The sequence below is a fragment of the Vanellus vanellus genome (genome assembly GCF_965231255.1).
Source record: "Vanellus vanellus genome assembly, chromosome: 2".
Lineage (NCBI taxonomy): Eukaryota > Metazoa > Chordata > Aves > Charadriiformes > Charadriidae > Vanellus > Vanellus vanellus.
Genome location: NC_138906.1, coordinates 23,296,395 through 23,316,516, shown reverse-complemented (window position 1 = coordinate 23,316,516; position 20,122 = coordinate 23,296,395). Strand labels below are relative to the sequence as shown.

The following is a 20,122-nucleotide window of genomic DNA, read 5'->3' as shown; positions in this document are numbered from 1 at the left end:
TTGGAAGTGATCTCCAGAGGTCATGTAGTCCAACCCCCCAGCTCGAAACAGGTCTAATTAGATCAGGTTGCTCAGGACTGCGTCAAGTCCTTGAGTCTTGAATGCCTCCAAGGTCAGAGTTTCCACAACCTCTATAGGCAACATGTTTCAGTATTTAAGTACCCTCACAGTAAGTAAATAAATAAATTGCAGTCCTGCAATCTGATTACAATTTCCCCTGTTCCAACTTGCCTGTTGCATCTCGTCCTATGACTATGCAACTCTAAGGAGTCTGGCTGCATCTTCTGTCTACTCTGTGATTAATTAGTTGTAGCAAGCAGTAAGGTCCCCTTTAATCCACTCTTCTCAAAACTGAAAACAGCTCTCCATCTCTCCTTGTACATAACTCTCCTCTGACCATCCTGGCAGCCCTCCATTGGACTTACTGCAGTGCATCAATATCCTTCTTGTAGTGGGGACCTCCAAACTGGACAAAGTACTCCAGATGGAATCTTACAAGTGCATAACAGAGGGGAAGGATCACTTCCCTGGCCCTGTTGACTGTGCTGACCACTTATTTGACCCAAAATGTGGTTGGTTGTCTTTGCTGCGCTGCTGGCACCTGTCACCCAATAGGACCTGCAGATCCTTTCCTGGGGAGCTGCTTTTTAGGTGGTCAGCTACTGGCCTTTGGCGCAGACCATCTGAAGTGCAACACCTTGCCCTTGCTGTTGTTGAACTTGATGAAGTTCCAATCTGCCCATTTCTCCGGCCTATCCATATCCCTCTGAATAGTAGCCTTGCCCTCCAATATAGTGATTTCTCCCCTCATTTTGCTGTTGTCAGTAAAGTTGCTGAGACTGCAGTGCCTCCCATCATTCAGGTTATTAGTGAAGACATTTAGCAGTGTTGGTCCCAGCAGAGATCCCTGAGGGACCTTACTAGTTACTGCCCACTGGCTGGAATTTGCACCACTGGTGACAACTCTTTGAGCTTAGGAGGCCAGCCAGTCTTCCACCCAACTTGTCATCCTTCTATCCAGCCCATAGTTCACCAGTTGGGTGATAAGGAGTCTATATGAGTTTCAACTGTATGCCAAAACTTTGCTAAAACCAAGGTATAAAGCATCTGCTGCCTTTCCCTTGTCCTCACCACCAGACTTTGTCACAGAAAGCAACGAGGTTCTGTGTTTCTTCCCCTTGTTTTGAGAAGCTATTCTCTGACATCAGGGCTTTGATAAATGTACATTTTGAAAATGTGACATTAAATTAAACACATTTTAATATGGGCCACTAATGCTTCCATTATGGATTCTTTACTGAGCTATCTCATAGAATTTACGCATGCACTCATTTTATGGACATGAAAAATTAAAGTGTAATTTGAGTTAGCAAATAAAAATACAGTTTAAAGACATTATTTCAGTGCATCTATAGTGTTTTTATTCGGTGTAGTATTACACTTTGGAAATGTTTTAAATGCATCTTCTCCAAGCGTTCCCTGTAACAATTCAGGTTAGGAATAGCCTCAAAAAGAGTGTTTTGCCATTGCTGCTGTTTAGTGAAAGTCTTCTCTGACAATGACTTGTAAAACAGTGGGAAACAGTATGAAATGCCAGACAGCAAATTCCCACCTGGGACTTTTATTCCAAAGGACGGGTTTGCAAATAAGCTTATTCCTTGGGATTAGAGATGGTCTCTAAAGGAGTACTTATAAATAGCATGGCATATTGAGACTTCTGTGCTGTTGTGTATAACTGTAGTTAAGATAACAGCTGGCAAGTTGTTAATAATGTTTCGTATTAGTCTGTATATGTAAAACTGCATTTCTGCTCCTTGTGCATTTTGATGCTAAGTCTGTAACAATAACTGTATTATTGAAGGCTTCAGTGTTCTATTTAATCACTGGAAGCATTTCCACAGGCAAGATTGAGTCTCACAGCAACTTAACCCGAACAGTGCTCAAATGTATGTAGCTGCAAGAGACAGCTGCTTCTTGGAAGTACAGACAAAGCTAGAGATCTGGTAAATTTCTCTGGGACAGCTGGAATTTCTGTTATGATTTGTGCTTTTGTTTGTTTGGGTTTGGGTTTTTTGTGTTTGCTTTTTTTTTCTTTTTAATAAAGCAGTGGTTTGATCCTGGCTGTGACTTTAACTTTTGTAATATTTATCCTGCTTGTAATAGGCTGTCAGCTGACTTGTTGCTTAAATTCAGGTTCTGTTAAAACTTGCTGATAGTGGGTTTTCTTTGTTTTGATGGATTATGTCATGCCATAGGAAGGTAAAGCAAGACAAAGTTCTCCTATTAAGAAGTTTAAATGAGATATGCTATGCTGTTTGAAATTCTCCTGCAGTTTAAGTTCCTGTGGCAAGGATGCTAGTCTTCTTAACTGGGATCTGCTTTAATCTTTTAACCGATTCTAGTCCAATACAAGCTGTCTGATACTGTTCTTGGCAGAAGTTTAGATTATAAAATCTCTGTTTTATGGGTTTTCTTTGTACCAGTCTGTAAGCTCCATTGTATGCCTGCAGCATTTTAGATGTAGATCATCTTACACATGAGGCCACAGTAGACTAGAAGGATTGTTCTTCATTAAGTGGCACTTTTTGTCCCACAGTGTTACATGGCACATTGTCTCATTTAGGTCTGCCAACAACTTGTTTGCATCCAGAGTAATTGTTGGAAACCTGTTATGCTACAAAGTGCTACGTTTTCTCTTAAGATAAATTAGTTACAGTTCAGTAACGAAATTGCTACTGTTAATTTTTACATTGCAATACCTTCGTGCCAGAGAATTGCCAATAGCTAAAACATTTATCTTTCTTCCCTTAATCCAACCAACTAAAACAGGTTTTAGCAAATTAGAATTCTACTTTATCTTTCTGACTGTTTTCTCTATAATTTTTTTTTGTGAATTTCAAAATCTAATTGATTAAAGTTGATGCCAGAATTTTCATAGAAAACACTGGAAAGACAGTAGATTCAGCAATATTTTTAATAATATGTATTTTTTATAGTAGCATATATAAAGTATTGCCATATGTACTGTGGAATTAACTGGATAATTTCTGTTTCACATATCATGTTCTTAAGATGATCTAAAATTTGTCTAGCTATGAGACAATCAATGCGTTTTTTGAATCTGAATTTGTTTTATGAACTCATACAGCTCAGCAGTTGCATATTACATTGTTTGCATCCCATTTTTGGGGAATATTGGTAGTTCAGTGAGCAAATTGCCTTTTCAACAGGGAAACATGATTAAAACAAAGGTTGCACCATTAGAGGCAATCTTCCCCCCCCCTGTTTTTATACAGCATTATTGAAAACTTGTTTTATTTTAAAAACTCATATTTTACCAGCATTTAAAAATATCTGATTACAGGAAAGGTATAGATTTTTGCATAGTGTCGGTTTTCTGCAATGGAAATGCTTACGCAGCTGAATCTATAGTTGAGCAGCTCTGAGTAAAATAACGTTATAAAATCTGAATGATTCATTAAGCAGAATAAAAGGGAAAATGAAAGGCCGCATATGGTATATTTTAGCATGAAGCACTCCTCCTTCCTTGGTCAGTTCAGTGCTAGCCAGTTCCTGAGTCTAATTCTGTTTGCATTTGGCTTTGAGATGGTTGTACCTTTTCTATTTACTTAATGAGACATATCAGTCTTTATGTTTGAAATGACCACAACTTCAGTTTTCCTCCAGAAAAGTTATGTAATAAAATTGATGGCTGAAAAAAAATGAAGTCAACGACTGGGTTGAGAAAATACAAATGTTCATTGCAAGACTCTCTATTGGGTGTGGGTATTGAAAAATTGTCATTGAGAAATGGTTTATCTGTATTGCTGCTTGTCTAACTTTGTCCTGATTCCTTATGGATTAATCACGGCTTCAGTGAGTCAGTATTCTGGTTAGCTGATTCTTCTTTGGTTGCTTTTGTGCCTGTTCATACAAGAGAGAACAGTAAAATTGCTTACTTGACAGTCTTCCAAACCAACTTCTATTTTTTTTTCCCCTTGAGTTGCTCAATCTCAGTAGGATTTTACATAGTCATTGCAGTGTAATGACCAGGAAGCTCTTTGATTAGTGTGTTTCTAAAGGAGCAAGGAGGAAAATTGGGTCACCTGTGTAGTCTTGAGCCCCACAGACAGTTACTTTAGACTGTAAATGAACAATAAATTCCTGAAAATATATGAAATGTTTTGTGCAGAGTAGTATTTTTAGATTCCAATTGCTGTAAATTTTGTCTTTGTTAAATAAACATAATCAAATAATTTATTTTTTCCTTTCTAAAACTAAACCTGAAATTTATTATGAATGTTTTCTGAATATATTAGTATATAATACCATAGCTTCTATTGTATCTTGCCCTATTTTCCCCCTAGTGATTTGTTATTCCCACTTACTGTGCTGCCTCTGAAATTTTGACTTGTAGAATCATTGGAGCAGAAGTGTGGCCCAATACTTCTATACCACAATCTTGAGAGATGCTGTATAGATAGATAGAATTCTGTTCTTGCAGCATGTGCGCCTTCCCTCTGATTTCTGCATAGTGCTTCTCATAATTTACAAATTAATTTTATGATGAATTAATTTGAAGTAAAAATAAGGAATACAGTTCTATCTGGAATGGTGATCAGTCTGTGTGACTAAACATTAGTAAGCCTTTTTTTTTTGGTGTACACGTAATCAAAAGATGTTTTTTTAAAACATTTGAGGATGTTAAAACATTAACACTCAAATATTGATTGTTTCTGTTAAATGCATGAGTGAATAGATTTATTATTTTTAAGGTGTTTTTATGAATTACTGAGGGGTTTCTTGTTATGTTTTTTTACCTTTTCAAAATTGTACTTGACGCATGCGGAAGATCATTTGACTTTGAGGCTTTCTTGGTACTTTATTAGTTTTTAATAAGACTTTTGATCCCTTAATAAAAATATGTTAGGCTAGCAGTCCTGTTCCTGAACTGCTAAACTCTTGATCCTTCACCCTACTTTTATAAATCCTGGTTTAACAATTAATGGCCATGCACTTCTTTGTGCTTGCTTTTATATCACATTGATATCACTTTGGCTCTTATATCACATGGTTAAAAAAAGGAGTTATTTCTGAAAATTTTAGCATGTATTCCTTGTCAATTAAAGTGAACTTAAGAGAAGTCTTGGATAATCATGAGATAAAAGGCAGTGCTTGCCTTATAGCCTTTGTTTGTAAAAATTGGTTATAAGAAGGTATATACTGAATGATAGGTAGTCTTGCTGTGTGACAGCATTTTCTATAATTAGTACTAGTAAATACAAGGTGGACATTTCCGTAAAATGTAGACAGTGCCAAATTTAGTATAGCCAAGTAGTGGTGTAACATACCTAAGTTTCATGTTAGTACTTGGATATCAGTTCAATAGAAAAATAATTATTTAATTTTGCTTAAAAAAAAATTTAAAATACTATAAATACTCCAGAAATGCATAAAATCTCTTACTTTAAATTTACCCTCTCTTTTCTTCTTTCCCTACTTACCCTCTTTCAGGATAATCTTTTCAGGGCTATTCAACAGGTAATGCTTGTACACCCATGATAATACCTGCCCCAGCCTCGATTAGCCTTCCACCACCTTTAAAGACAGAAAAAAGTAACAGAAATTCACACAGATTTTAATATGGTAAACTGTGTCTTAAACTCCCATCCAAATTTTTCCTTAAATTTCCTTTTCATATTATATCTATCTACCACATCATAGGTAAGACTTGAATTCTGTATTTAACTGTAGAATGTCTAACATTTTTTAGCACTTGTGTGTTCATTGCATATCTTCTTTATAAATGTTATTCTGTAGATTAAAAGAGACTCCGAGGAACGTAGTGGTGGTAATTTAAAAAAAAGGTAGCAAAAGGGTGTTGCTAACCAGTACAGAAGCAAACGTTCTTGCATATGTATGTGAAATACAGACGATAGGTGCACGGACTACAGAGAATTACAGTTCTCTAAATTAAAGGGATTTTATGCATTTCTGGAGTATTTGCAGTAATTCTCTCTAACTACGAAAAGTAACATAATTTACTGAGAGGTTTCGATGACTAAGCAAGCTAGCAATCCGACAGATAGAAATGGCTGCAACTGTTATTGGTATTAATTTATTTTTTTAATGTTGCTCTTACAAGCTCCTAAATAATTTACTGATGATGTTTGAGAGAGCTTGCTGTCTGTTAGTGTTGTCATGCTGTCCTGTGTGCAATAGGAAATGTTCATTCCATTACATTTTTTTAAATGTCTTGTGTTTTTTAGGCCTAAGGACTGTCTCCGTTCTATTATGAAGAGAGTGAACCATAAAGATCCTCATGTTGCTATGCAAGCATTAACAGTAGGTTCTTTTTAATATAGTGCCTTTCCTTCTTGAACAGTTATATTGCAAAAAGTCTTCCCTGAGTTCTAATCTTTCGTTCTTTAGCTTCTAGGAGCATGTGTGTCAAACTGTGGTAAAATCTTTCATTTAGAAGTCTGTTCAAGAGATTTTGCCAGTGAAGTAAGCAATGTGTTGAATAAGGTAATGTATTTAATTGGTTTATACAATTAATAGAAAAGTGCAATCAGACACAGAATTGGGATAATCTGAAAGTGGAATGGAATCTACTTTTGGAAGACTGGAAATCTGGTGGTGGGGGGAAAGGATACAAGATTACTGGGAAGACTGTGGCTGTGAAAAAGAACTTCCTGAATGCTGCTTCACACTAGTTACTGATGTACTCTGTCTGGTGGAGGCGGGGTGTGGTGTGTTAATTTATAACTATACAAATTCATTTTTACATTAAATAACAGCAGTGAAACACGAAATACAGATGTGGTGAAATAGATATAATACAGGGCTTTTATATAACCTTGTTTTACTTATTTGGGGCCTAATACATATTGTACTAGTACAAACACAATGCTGGTGTAGTATTCTCCCTTTCTAATAAAGATATTCCTTAGTGATACATTTAGTATCCCTTAATGACTTCAGAATAAAATGTCTATACAGTTTATATTGACAGCAACATGAAATTATTTGAAATAAAGGAATTAAGAACAGATTCCTACATTGTTTAATTAGTTTCTACTGTTCTTGCAGGGTCATCCAAAAGTTTGTGAAAAACTGAAAGCCCTTATGGTGGAATGGACTGATGAATTCAAGAATGACCCACAGCTTAGTTTAATATCTGCTATGATAAAAAATCTTAAGGAGCAAGGAGTTACTTTCCCAGCTATTGGTTCACAGGTATATTAAATTTTGTGGTTGTTCTAAAAGGGTATCACAAATTCTGTTTACCCTCAGTTCTGTATTTTACAGTTTGTAGTCTTGAATTCTATAATGTGTTTGGCAAACAAAATGAAATCTCTCTTGTCTTAAAACATTCCTTTGAGGGGTGAAATGTGCTGATTTACTTTAGATTTTTATATGGCAGATGAATACAAATCAAAATAGTGAACTTAATATATTGTCAGTTTTTGCTGAATTAATTTTTACATCTTTCACTTTTGGCTAGGCTGCTGAACAGGCAAAAGCAAGTCCAGCTTTAGTTGCTAAAGATCCTGGTACAGTAGCCAACAAAAAGGAAGAAGAGGATTTAGCTAAAGGTGAGTGCATTTACTTGCTGACCTGATGAATATATTAGTAAATATCAAATAAAGCAGGAAAAAAAATGTTTTGCTTCCTTCCTCTATGTGAATAGTATATTTATGGTTTGTGGTTATGATTTCTGTTCCTTTCTTTTTGTACCCTTCCTGGAAGGTTAGAGATTAAAACTATTCTTTGTGTAAAAAAAAAAAAAAAAAAAAAAAAAAAAAAAAAAAAAAAAAGAAAAAAAGAAAAATTACTGATTTTCAATTTTTTTCCCTTGCCAAACTGAAACAACACAATAAAAAAATCTGCAAAATCTCACGTTAAGGATATGCTCTACTATGGAACTATTTGATACAAGTTCTGCTCTTGGATTTTCCCTCTTCCTGAGGCAAATGAAGCACATTCATTTGCAATTTAAACATTTGATGGAAGGAGAAAAATAAGGATTATAGTATTAAGTTGCATGCCAAGTATTTTGGATATACTACTTTAAACTTTTATTTCTTTGAATACTGTTTCTGTAGTATACTTTAAGGCTTTGATTGCTGTCAGCACAAGTGGCTGTTAAATGTCTCACTCCAGTCCCCAAAACTAGGATGGTTTCTTTTGATTAACTGTTGTACTAAGGTATATTTAAAGGTCATTTAATGATCCTATACCAGAAATATGTGAAGAGTTATTCTTAGAGTGGTTTGATCTTTATGGTCTAGATACTGTTTTTTGAGGTCAAACTTCAGCAATGAAAAGACATCAAATGTTAGCTGTTGTATGTGGCATGGCTTTGGGCTTAAAGTTGGAACACTATATGAGTGAAGTTCTTGAGCTAGTAGCTGGTGGATGTTTGCAGTTTCTCATATTTGATAGAATTTTTTTGTTTGTTTAGCTAATATCTAATGTAATGTTGATTTATTTAAATTGTCATTAGCCCGTCTTAATATGTTACTAGTTGTTTCTTCAACAGTTGATCCACCAAAGGATCAACTCAAGGAATTTCAAGGTATTTGTGTCTCCAAGGTTCAGATTCTGCATGGGTTCTCTAATGTTTGTTCTCTTGGTGTTTTTTTTTTTTTTGTGTCCCACTCTTTCTCTTCTTAAACATGATCATTTTTTTCACAAACTCATGAAAGGAAGAGTTTAATATGAGTGAAACCTTTCTGCTCAGTCAAGTTTAATTGAAAATGACCAAGAAGTGTAAAATTATTCTGGGAATGATAGGGAGAGAACAGAAATGGATGGAATTCTGCTTGTCTAAGCAAAAATATTTTTCTTAATTATGAATTAAGGAGTCACTTATTTATTGTGAGGGTGACTGAGCAATGGCACAGGTTGCTGAGAGAGGTTGTGGAGTTTCCATCCTTGGAGATATTCAAAAGCTGTCTGGACGTAGTCCTGGGCAGCCAGCTCTATGTGATTCTGCTTGAGCAGGAGATTGGACAAGATGATTGATCTTCAGAGCTGTCTTCCAATCGCATCCAATCTGTGCAATTCTATGATTTTGTGAATTCAAGCGAAAGACTCTTAATCTAACGGAGAAACAACATGTACCTGAATAGCTGTATCTTTTTAATGTTTCAAGTGGTCTGGAAAATTTTAACATCATGTATATGCTATTAAGAATATAAATACTTTACATCAGCTCAAGATAATAACAATAATGTAATAGTAAAAAATGGATCATTTCACTGAGTTATCCTGTTTGTGCTTAAGTGCTATTTATTCATCCGTCCATGTTGAAAGCCTCTGTAAATCTATAGGCAGGGTTGTGCTCTCTAGTTGTAGAACATCTTTTTGGGTTTTACCATTGTTTCTAAGTGAAAGGCAGATATTTATTATGATGCAACAGGAATGGAATTATACTATAATTTTTCAGAGTTCAATTTTCATAGGGAATTTTCATGTGACTAACTCTTCTTTTCTAGCTATTGAACTCTCACTGAAAGAACAAAGGCAACAGCAAACAACACTTTCCAGTTTGTATCCGAGCACCTCAAGCCTTTTAACGAATCACAAACATGAGGGCCGAAAAGTTCGTGCAATCTATGATTTTGAGGCTGCTGAAGACAACGAATTAACTTTTAAAGCTGGAGAACTTATAACTATCCTTGATGACAGGTAACTTACATAGAATGACTAGTAGAAGTGTATTAGACTGTAAAAATCAATTGAGAATAATTGTATCTTCTATGTAGAAGCATACATTAGAATACAATTGCAATAAAATATATTTACATATTAAATACTTCATTTAGTTATCTCCTAGATTTTTTACATACAAATGTAATTGTGTCTTGCATAAAGATTTCTACAGATATACAAATTCTATTTATGTACAAGTAATATAAATGCCTTGTACAGTGCAATTCTTAGGAAAATTCCATGTGAGTATGGGGGTTTTAATGTATGGGGTTTTTAATTATTTTTTTATCTTTAGTGATCCAAATTGGTGGAAAGGTGAAACTCATCAGGGTATAGGATTGTTTCCATCTAATTTTGTAACAGCTGATCTTTCTGCTGAGCCAGAAATGAGTAAGTAACAGTACATTTATGTATGTGTGTTCAGTCTTGCTGTGGCCCAAGGGATATTTCTGTAGTGTTGTACTTTTCCTATTTCCCTTCCCTTATGATAGAGTTCAGTTGCAAGTTAATGTGATAGTTGAAGTGAAACTGAGGAGCCCTTGCTGTGCTCTCACAAACAACAGTCATATCTTTATATGTCAGACCCAGGTTGCCCAGGCTGGCATGTGCTGAAAAATATGATGCTGTCTACTGCTCACTTTGTTGGTAGCTTCCTTGAGAGTCATTTAACAACTCCATTAACACCTAGATAATTGTAGGCAACAGCAGTTTTTTTCCAAATTGCCTTTTTGCCTGGTTGCAATGGTACATTTCTGATCAAGGAAAAACTGAAGGCCCCAGGCCAGATGGGAGTCAGAGACAGATTACCACTGTTCAGACAATTCAAGAAACCTACATACTGTAGGTATGTGTGCGTGCACACTGGAAGAAAATTTTTTTCGGTGTACTGGTTATCTTCTTGTATCTATTTATATCAGTCTAACCAACTCTAAATATTTATTAAAAATACTAAATATTTGACAAGGTTTTAAGATGCTAGAACTGATTTCTGTAAGTCTGATGAGTTTGCAAGATGAATCTCGTGTGATCTCAATATATATCAATTGCATGCTATAGGAGTCATCTGTTCTTATGTTCTATGTCTAACTGATAAGAGTGGTATGATAAGAGTAGTATTTGGCAGCTTTTTTTGTTGTGGCCTCCTCTACAGAGGACTGAGATGCAGGTGTTATTTGACAGAGAAGAAATAGCAAAATTTGAGAACTTTTGATTATATACTTTTCTCTGGAGAAAAGAAGGCTCCAGTTTGTCATAAATGATTTTACCAGTTTTCTCGTAAACCTGACTCATTAGCCCTATTTCTTTCAATCACTTTCTCAGTCTGTTTTCCGGATGATTTATTAATAAGTATGTTACATGCAGAGAGACTCCAATGAAGACATTTACTTGCTAGAACGTGTTTCTTTTGACCATGTGAGAACTGATGTCTTTTTAATGCAATTTACAGATTTGTTTATGAAAATTGTTTAAGTCTGTGGAGATGTTTTTGGCCTTCAAAAGTCAACAAAATACTAATTTTTTTTAATTTTCACAGTAGATGTTTCAAATGCAAAGAATTTGGGCAACATGCTAGCTGTAAAACATTTATGTAATTGTTGTGTTTATTTTTGTTTTAAAAAATAAAATCTGTTTATCTTGCAGTGAAAGCTGAGAAGAAAACAGTGCAGTTCAGTGATGAAGTTCAAGTAGAGACAATAGAGCCTGAGCCTGAACCAGTTTATATTGATGAAGTAAGTGCAACACAAGTACTGATTTTCAGCTGCAGTACATTTAAATATGTGATGTCTAAACTTTTTATCCTGTACCCCCAAAACAATTTGAAAAATTAGGAGAACATATTCAGAAGAAAATGGGAAGGGGAAGTTGATTTAAAAAAAAATAAAAGTATCTGCAGTATTGTAAGTTGTTCACGTGTCTTGAAGTTCTTAGGAATTTCTGAAACTGAATTTGGATACTGGATTCCATTTAGGGCTGTTCACCTCCAAACTAGAAGCTTGGTTGGAGTGAGCATTTGCTTTCAAGTTTTGCTTTAAGTACTTCAGGATACCTCAGAGATACCCACCTTGAATGCTAGCTTAGATTTATTTCCAGTATAACCATCACTGTCTTCCCCTAGTCTGAAAGATCTTTTTCCTTCTCTGAGAACTGTGAGCTTTTTGTTGCTCTGCAAGTAATATTTAGTGACATTCACACAGTCTCACCACAGTGATTCTGCAAGGTTCCCAGGAGCTCTCGGCCCACGGTGTTTTTCCCTGGGTTTTTTTTCCCCCTTTTTCTTTTTTTTTCCTTTTCTTTTCTTTCTCTTCCAGGTGGACTTAGAACTATTCTCTTCAGAATTTTTCTCTTTCCCTCTCGTGACCCTCCATTTCTTTCTCAACTAGGATTCTGTCATTGTTTTTTGAAATGAGAACTCAGTTACTGCCTTCATAAAGTCCTATTTAACTCCTGCCTCAAGTACTCTTCATCACAAGAGATATAGGTTAGTTTGTAATCTGCCGAAATAGCTTATCTCAGGCCTGTCTTGAGGTGCCTTCCAGCTTTTGTCTTCTGGTATTCTACGTTAGTTTATGTTTTAGTGTCTTGTTTTGTTTTTAAAACGACCATAGTATAATTTTTAAGGAAGTAGTTCATTTGACTTCTTCCTGCTTTTTGCAGGGTTAAGGAGGAAAAACATGGTTTTATTTTCCACTTAGTTACAACTTATAAAACTCTGGCCTGTTAAAAGCTATTTATTTGATAGCACTCAGCTAAAAAGTGATTTTTGATCATTTACATATAATTTTTGGTTAAGCAATATAATTTACTCCAAGAGATACTCTTCAAAGGGCCTATTAATTTTCCACCCTTTTGTATTTTTATAAATGGGTTGCACTTAAACTGATTAATCAAGGATGTCTTGTTCTGAAGCCAACCATGTAACCCCTCCAAACATCACCTTAAATTAGTAATGACATTGCTCACGTGCTGATAGGCCTCATACACTTACAAAGTGCAGGATAGTTTTTCAGTAAATTTAGTTTTAAGTACCCATTTCTTTTTAAAGTACTCTCAATGTATTCTGTCAAAACATTTGCACTAATCCCACTAGGTGGTAGTATTGCATATGTAATAAATAGAATGGAAACAGAAACTGCTCATAAAATACAGTTTAGAAGGACTTTTAGGAATAAAGGGGTATTCTGCGCATTCCACTTGTTACTACTATTTATTTTTATCATTTGCTTTATCCTTGTTTAAGCATCTTCATTTCTGTAAAGTAGTATGTATGATTTGTATTTTCTTGAAGTTAGTCTAGATGATTTCTGAGTCCCAAGAGATCCAAATGACTGTTGTAAATAACTGCTTTAATTTGCTATCCCAAAGGTGTTAATTTCCTCCCCCAACCACATATGCCCTAATTACACAATTTGTGTTCTAGGATAAAATGGATCAACTCTTGCAGATGTTACAAAGTGCAGATCCATCTGATGACCAGCCAGACCTGCCAGAATTGCTTCATCTTGAGGGTAAGAAAATGTCATGGTTTTTTTTTGTTGTTGTTTTCCTCTCTAGTAATTACCTATATCAAAACAAATTGAAACTAAACTGAAACTACTTCAGGGTCATGTGCACACCACAAGCATGCCTGAGAAAAGTGCCTGGGCCAGAGTTATCTTCTCACTTCCTGTTTCCCACATTTAAGAGACTGAAGTGCAAAATTTTAACTTAGAACAAGCTCACACCTCTCTCAAGGAAACTATATTCCATATTCCTCTCAGGAATACTTAATTCAGTCTTATTAATCCATTTTTTTTCCTCCATAGAGTAGCACAGCATGAGATGCAAAAGGAATGTAAGGAAGATTCCATGAGAGGAAGCAGAAATACTACGGAAGCTTAGAATAGACCTGTGGGTATCCCACGTTTGTCACTCACGTGGATATTTCTATAGGACTTTAATATTAGCAAATACTTATAGAGCTCTACAAATTAAGCTAGTCCTTTAGACTCAAATTATTCAGACTACCTCTTCAAAGAGGCATTATAGACCATCTATCTAGGTTGATAGATGCAGCAAAAATTTTGGAAGGGGACTTTGGAGAAGGAAGTAAAGAAACTTACCCATTATGAAAAAGAACATTGGCTTAAACTGACAATTCAGATAGGAGCAGACTTTGTTAAGAAAATGCAGATTCCAGAAGTTAATCAGGAAAAAGTGCATAAGCTTGTAAGCTTTTGGATATCTCCCATCTTTCCACACCCTCTGGTTCATCAATCCTCTTTTAGGAACTGCACATCAGTGATGTGTCTGCATGTATTCTAGTTCCACTAAAGCTAAAGGGGGCTAAAAAGAAACATGAATGCTTTTATTCTTTCAAGTACCCAATCTAGTTATAGAGGCTGTTGTCTAAGAAGTGGATTGCCTATATCTGGATCCAGGACAGAGGCAAAGAAATTAAAGGTATGCTTGTCAACCAGCCTCCAGGTATCGCTTAAACTAGGATCTCCTTTCAAAATGCATGGTGAGATCATTAGAATCAATGCTGAATTTTATATTAAACTGTGGGATTGCTCCTAGAACCTGAAAGCTGTAGTCTAGTCAGACAATTGCTCCCCAGCTACCTACAAAAGCGCTTGCCAAACATATGGCTGTGTATAGTTCTACAATGCCCTGTTCGAGACTGCACTTGCTCTACGCTCAGATAGGCCTTGGGTAGCTACTATTTTTGGCATAGTTTCTGGAAATTTTGTTATAGATGTCTGTTGGATCTTGGGTTCCTACCAGTGGTGGCAGGTGCTGATCAACATTTGATAAAAAACTGCTTCATTTTCTTCTGCCATCCAGATGTCCAGTCGCAAATGTCTTTAAATTGGAGAGCTCATCCCAACACCCAGGTGCCCAGGGTTTGTGATTGGCAGCAGTGCAGTCATCATGTTAGCATATAGACATCTAAGCAATCCTTGTCATGCCTTTTACCACACTTTGTGTTACACATAAAAATAGGCAGAACTCGCACTACTTTTTACATCTTTTACCAGCATTTCTGCCAATGTGTTACTGATCCTAGGTTCAAAGAAGCAGATGGGTGCCGTTCATACAAGTCCTCTTTCACCTGGGGTTGCCTTCAAGGAACACATCAGTGATGCCCTTTCACCCATCATGGCCCAGAGGCTTTCATGACTTTCTGCATCTCTAATTTGGGAAAACTGGGAGTGAAGACAGTGTTCCAGAGCTGCTTATAATGCATTTAGGTCATCTTTGATGCCTGAAACTTTTTTTTCTCATCTCTCAGTTTGAATGTTGAGTGGGTCTTGGGATTAAACACATCTCTTGATTCGTTAATAGTTCATTGCTTGGATAAGTGGGCACGTTTTGCATTCTGGAGTAGTGTTAGACTGTAGTATCCCCTCTCAGCTTTCTTGTTTGTTTATTTTGCATTTGACAAACTCAGTCTTACTGTTAGTTAACTGTGGTTTGCTTGGCAGTTACATGAACCCCATGTCTTTGTGCTGAAAGTTGGTGGAAGGTGCATTATTGTTTATTTTAATGTTTTTCCATTCTGCTTCTGGTGAGTTTTTTTGTGTTGTTTTTTGCACATGTTAGTGGTTTGAAAAAGCTCCCTTGCCCCAATTAGGATTCCAGTGAGCTAGCAATGTACTATTAGTGTCTTTGATGTGCAGATAGATGATTTGAATCATTGCAACCTGTTTTACCCTTCATTGTTTTGTATTAATGTTAGTTGAGCACATGATTTAGGTTGCAGTGGCAAATTTTCTTCCTTGAAGTAGAGATCACCTTTCAGATTTACCTGAACTTTTTTATGCAAAATATTTTCAGTTTTACACTCTCTGGACGTTAAAGGTGTTTTGTTTCACTGCATTTTTATTTTCTTTTTAAAATGTACTTTTTAAACTGTACCAATACTGAAAACTTCTGCTGGATTTCACTGTTAAATTGCTCATGACACCGCTTCTGTTAATATAATTGTTTTGGCATACAGATTATAGTAGCCATTTAAAAAAAAAGTTTGGACTAGCATCTACACATTTTTATGTGATAATTTTTTAAAAAAATGCTTTCTGACTTGTAGTATTTAAAATCTTTCAGAGTAATGATGATTTCCATGTCCTTCTATTCTAGCAATGTGCCACCAGATGGGACCTCTCATAGATGAAAAGTTGGAAGATATAGACAGGTATAAAAGTACATGTATTTTGAATCAAATTAAGATTAATTCTTAGAAAGACCACTGTTGTTATATATCTTAATCACTTCTGTGAATACTGGCAAAGAAAATAAATGTATTTATTAGTAGCTTCTCATCTGGGAGGAGGTCTGAAGGTTTTTTTTCCTAATCATGTAATATTTTATAGTATTGTACCATTTGACGTTACGGCACTTGTCAGGCATTACTTCACAGGCAGTAAGAGTATGTTGCTCATCACACCTCATGAAAGTTTCCCTGTATTGTCTGTTCTTACTGGAGTTATCTAAACTGTAGAATAAGCTGTACAATATATTTTCTAGGAAACATTCAGAACTTTCAGAGCTCAATGTTAAAGTGATGGAGGCTCTTTCTTTGTATAACAAATTGATGAATGAAGACCCAATGTATTCCATGTATGCAAAACTACAAAACCAACAGTATTATATGCAGTCATCTGGTGTTTCTGGCTCTCAGGTACGTATGTAACCTTTAATAACTATTGACGTTATCAAGTACATACTGAGCTGTGGTTGATTTCTTGTAAATTATTAGTGATAAACAGTTTTGCCCATGAGCTAATTTTTTTACAAAACTTGCTCAAATATTTTTTTACAGTATACTTCTCTACATTACTAAAATAAAAATATACTGATATATACTGAAAGTGTTGTGGAGCATATTGACCACAAGTAATAATTTATTTCCTATTTCTGCCCTGCTGTTGCCCCCTCCCTTGCCCCCTGAGTTGGAAACCTCTTTTTATGATCTTTACCTTAACGCTAGGTTAAAAACATCTTGCTCCCTCAGAGATAATATCAAATGAAAGAACAGTGTTTTCTTTCAACGCAGTATGTAAAAAAAAAAAAAAAAAAAAAAAAAAAAAAAAAAAAAAAAAAACAAACCACACACAAAAAAAAAAAAAAAAAAAACCAAACCACACACAAAAAAAAAAAAAAAAAACAAAAAACCCAACCCCCAAAACCCAACAAAAACAACAAACCAAAAAACAACAAAAAAACCCCAAACCTGTTTGTTTTCACCTGCAAGCTTTGGATGTATTTTCCTTTTGCAGGTTCTAACAGTTTTAGTTGTTTTGTGTTCAATTCTTTTTAATCAAGGAAAAAGCCCACCCTGTGCTTCGAGTTGCACATAAAGTTAAAGCTGCCAGACTTTTGCATAGTTGGTCAAAGAAACTAAAGAACCAAAGAAGAAAAATTCCTGTTTAAGATTATGCCCTCCCCACCCTAAAATCAATCTAATTTCCTTTTTCTGAAATATCAGTAGAAGGCATTTAGGATTTAAACTACTGAAGCTAAAAACTGTATTTCTTTCACGTTAGCATTTCTATGTAATTGACTGTTGTCTCTGAGTAGGTCTTTTAAATTATTCATATACTATGGTATTTTTAAAAGGTCTTTTAAACATTTAATTTTTTAATCCCATAGTCTAATGCACGCATTCTGTATTCTTTTCCTGCTTATAGGAATATGTAACCTTTCCAGCTGTTTTTCCAATAATTTACTTGCTTTTTGAGTGAGTAAAAAAAAAAAAAATTCAAGCCAATTTATTAGTACCTACTATTAATACCTACAGTATTAGTACCTATGCAGAGGAGGGCCACAAAGATGATCAGAGGGCTGGAGCACCTCTCCTATGAAGACAGGCTGAGAGAGTTGGGGTTCTTCAGCCTGTGGAAGAGAAGGCTCCAGGGACACCTTATAGTGGCCTTCCAGTACCTAAAGGGGGCCTACAGAAAAGTTGGAGAGGGACTCTTTTATCAGGGAGTGTAGTGATAGGACGAGGGGTAACAGTTTTAAACTGAAAGAGGGTAGATTTAGATTAGATTTAGATTTCCATTTTAACGATTCTACTTAGTGAAAGTTATCTGGGCATCAAAAAGTATTCTGCTTTGGACTGCTATTTGCTACATGATTTACATCCTTCAGTGTTTTCATTCAAAAGTAGAAGCTCTTAATTAGCATGAGTGATAGTCATTAAAATAAAATTTGGAATACAAGTTTTCCGGTAAACTATTTGACCTTTTTGGTACTGGAGCCTGAGGTTAGAAACGTAAATAGTGTCCTTTGAAAATCTGGTAATTTTTTCTGTACTGCAATGATTAATAGAAGACAATTAGTTGCTTTCTGGTAACACATCTGTAATAAAAAGTTTGAGAGACTGTCTTTAAGTTCTAAAGTCAGATATTAAATACCAAATTTTCTTGTATTTTATTTTTAATATGCCTTTATTTAACTTCCTAGGTTTATCCGGGGCAACCTCAAAGTAATGCTTATTTGGTGGCAGGGAGTGCACAGATGGGCCATATTCAAGGCTACAACCTTCCTCCTGAACAACTCTCTTCTCTCAGCCAAGGCACAGTTACTCCATCTGCCAGCTCAGTACTGCCTGGTCAGCCTGCACAGACGTCTTACACAACGTAATTTTAAGTATTTTCCTATTCAGGCTTAAATCAGTTTAAACATAAAGGACTACAGATAATATTTTTTCTTACAAAAGTATAATTTTAAACACAACTGAAAGATACTTCAACGCTATTATTTCCAGTGTGCTTTTTATTGGTGTTGTGTATTTGGTAGAAATCCCTGACAAACTTCAAATTTTTCTATTGTTTTTATAATTTTCTCTAGCTTTTAATTTTACATATAAGCAATATATATTTTTAATATATATATTTCTTTTATATAAAAGAAAAATTAGAGAAAATTATATAGACATTATTTTTATTTTTTTAGATAACCATCATTATACGTATACTATCTGCTGCTGTGGCTGGCTTTGCATAACTTCTGTGATAGTGTATATTGTATTGTACTGTCTAAAAAATATCTTATTGTGGAAGAATTCTGTTAATTTTGGAAAAGAAGCGAATTGACTATGAACACTTACTAAAGCTTATGCAGCTTCCCCATATAAAGGAGCTACAAGTGGCTTTCTGTTTTGGGTAGATGCCCAAACATGCTTAGCTTTGGCTGAGCTACCTATATTGTCAAAATGTTTTGAATTGACCTTAGGAAATGATTAGGGGTTGTGGGTTTTTTTTTGTTTTTTTTTTTTTTTTGTTTGTTTGTTTGTTTGTTTGTTTGTTTTTACTCTCTGTTTAAAGTAATTTTATTTTATAAAGTTGGGAGAGATATCCATCTTGAGTTATTAAAGTATTTGTTTGCCTCTGTCCCCCAGAGTTACTTATTTTGGAGCGGTAAGGTATATATTGCTAAAATGAGTTTCTGCATACTTCACCTGACTTGTTTTCGCTATTTAAAACAGTTGGCTGGGTTTTGGTTTTTTTTTTTTTCATGAGCAGAATGGAAAATGGATTGCTTTCCATGTTGCACATTAAAATAAAACAAAGTATAGATTCACAGTCTAGTTTTAAATCCATGGGAGGTGTGTTAGGTGTGTTTAAATCTGAGGAGTCTGTTTGAGTTTTAATTGGAATATTCATTGACTATAGTTTTAAATACGCAAGGTGTCCAGAGTTAGGAGATTTTTGTGTATATAGATAGAACAGCTGAAAAAGCAATAAAGTGTTGCTGTTCTGTTGGTAACTTGTTTGTTAATTCAACTTTTTTTTTTTTTTTTTTTTTCTTCAGTGCAATGGTTGGCTCTGTTGCTGGAAATACTTACTCTAACCAGGCTTCAGTGTATAGTCCACCACCTGCTACCGTTGATGTTGCTGCTTATCAGAATGCTGGAACTAATATGTCCCAGGTGCCAAACTATAACTTAGCATCTACACCTCTGGCACAGACAGCAGGCAGTCAACAAGCACCTCCACAACAGCCACAGCCTCCACCACCTCAACAACCACAGCATAGCTACTCGCAGAAGGCTCTGCTATAGGATCCAGGACTTCTGATTCCTAATCTTCTTTAACCTCTGCTAAAGGCAGTTGGCAATTCTATGAGTTTCTTCCTTTAATCTCTTAAACTTTGTTTATCCTCAGCTTAATAAGAATCTATCTTGGTGAACAAGTTCAATTTGCACTGACTTTTTAGGATTTTTTTTTTTTAATTTTGCAGAGGAACAGATATATTTAGGACATTTAATTCCTTTTAAAATGCCTAAAAATTGGTACAAGATTATTTATGTCTGGTAAAATTGGCTAGTCTGTGAAAACTCAACACTTGCAAACTGTTGTGGCATATATGTTATGTACATATAGTGTGTGATTGCAATAGTTGCCATTTCGTATAG

At 35.2% G+C, this 20,122-nt stretch overlaps 1 protein-coding gene across 1 annotated transcript in view; it reads left to right on the top strand.

The window, feature by feature from the left end:
- The window catches only part of STAM (signal transducing adaptor molecule), a gene marked incomplete at both ends in the record, with an annotated part of 33,984 nt that extends 14,216 nt beyond the window's left edge, over window positions 1–19,768 (top strand). Inside the window, 12 exons of the mRNA XM_082480022.1 lie at window positions 6,270–6,345; window positions 6,433–6,528; window positions 7,093–7,239; window positions 7,508–7,598; window positions 9,504–9,696; window positions 10,016–10,110; window positions 11,362–11,450; window positions 13,139–13,226; window positions 15,841–15,895; window positions 16,228–16,381; window positions 18,169–18,344; window positions 19,519–19,768. Coding sequence (XP_082336148.1) covers window positions 6,270–6,345; window positions 6,433–6,528; window positions 7,093–7,239; window positions 7,508–7,598; window positions 9,504–9,696; window positions 10,016–10,110; window positions 11,362–11,450; window positions 13,139–13,226; window positions 15,841–15,895; window positions 16,228–16,381; window positions 18,169–18,344; window positions 19,519–19,768 — 1,510 coding nt within the window. The remainder of the gene's footprint in view (window positions 1–6,269; window positions 6,346–6,432; window positions 6,529–7,092; window positions 7,240–7,507; window positions 7,599–9,503; window positions 9,697–10,015; window positions 10,111–11,361; window positions 11,451–13,138; window positions 13,227–15,840; window positions 15,896–16,227; window positions 16,382–18,168; window positions 18,345–19,518) is intronic.
- Window positions 19,769–20,122: the final 354 nt, after the last annotated feature.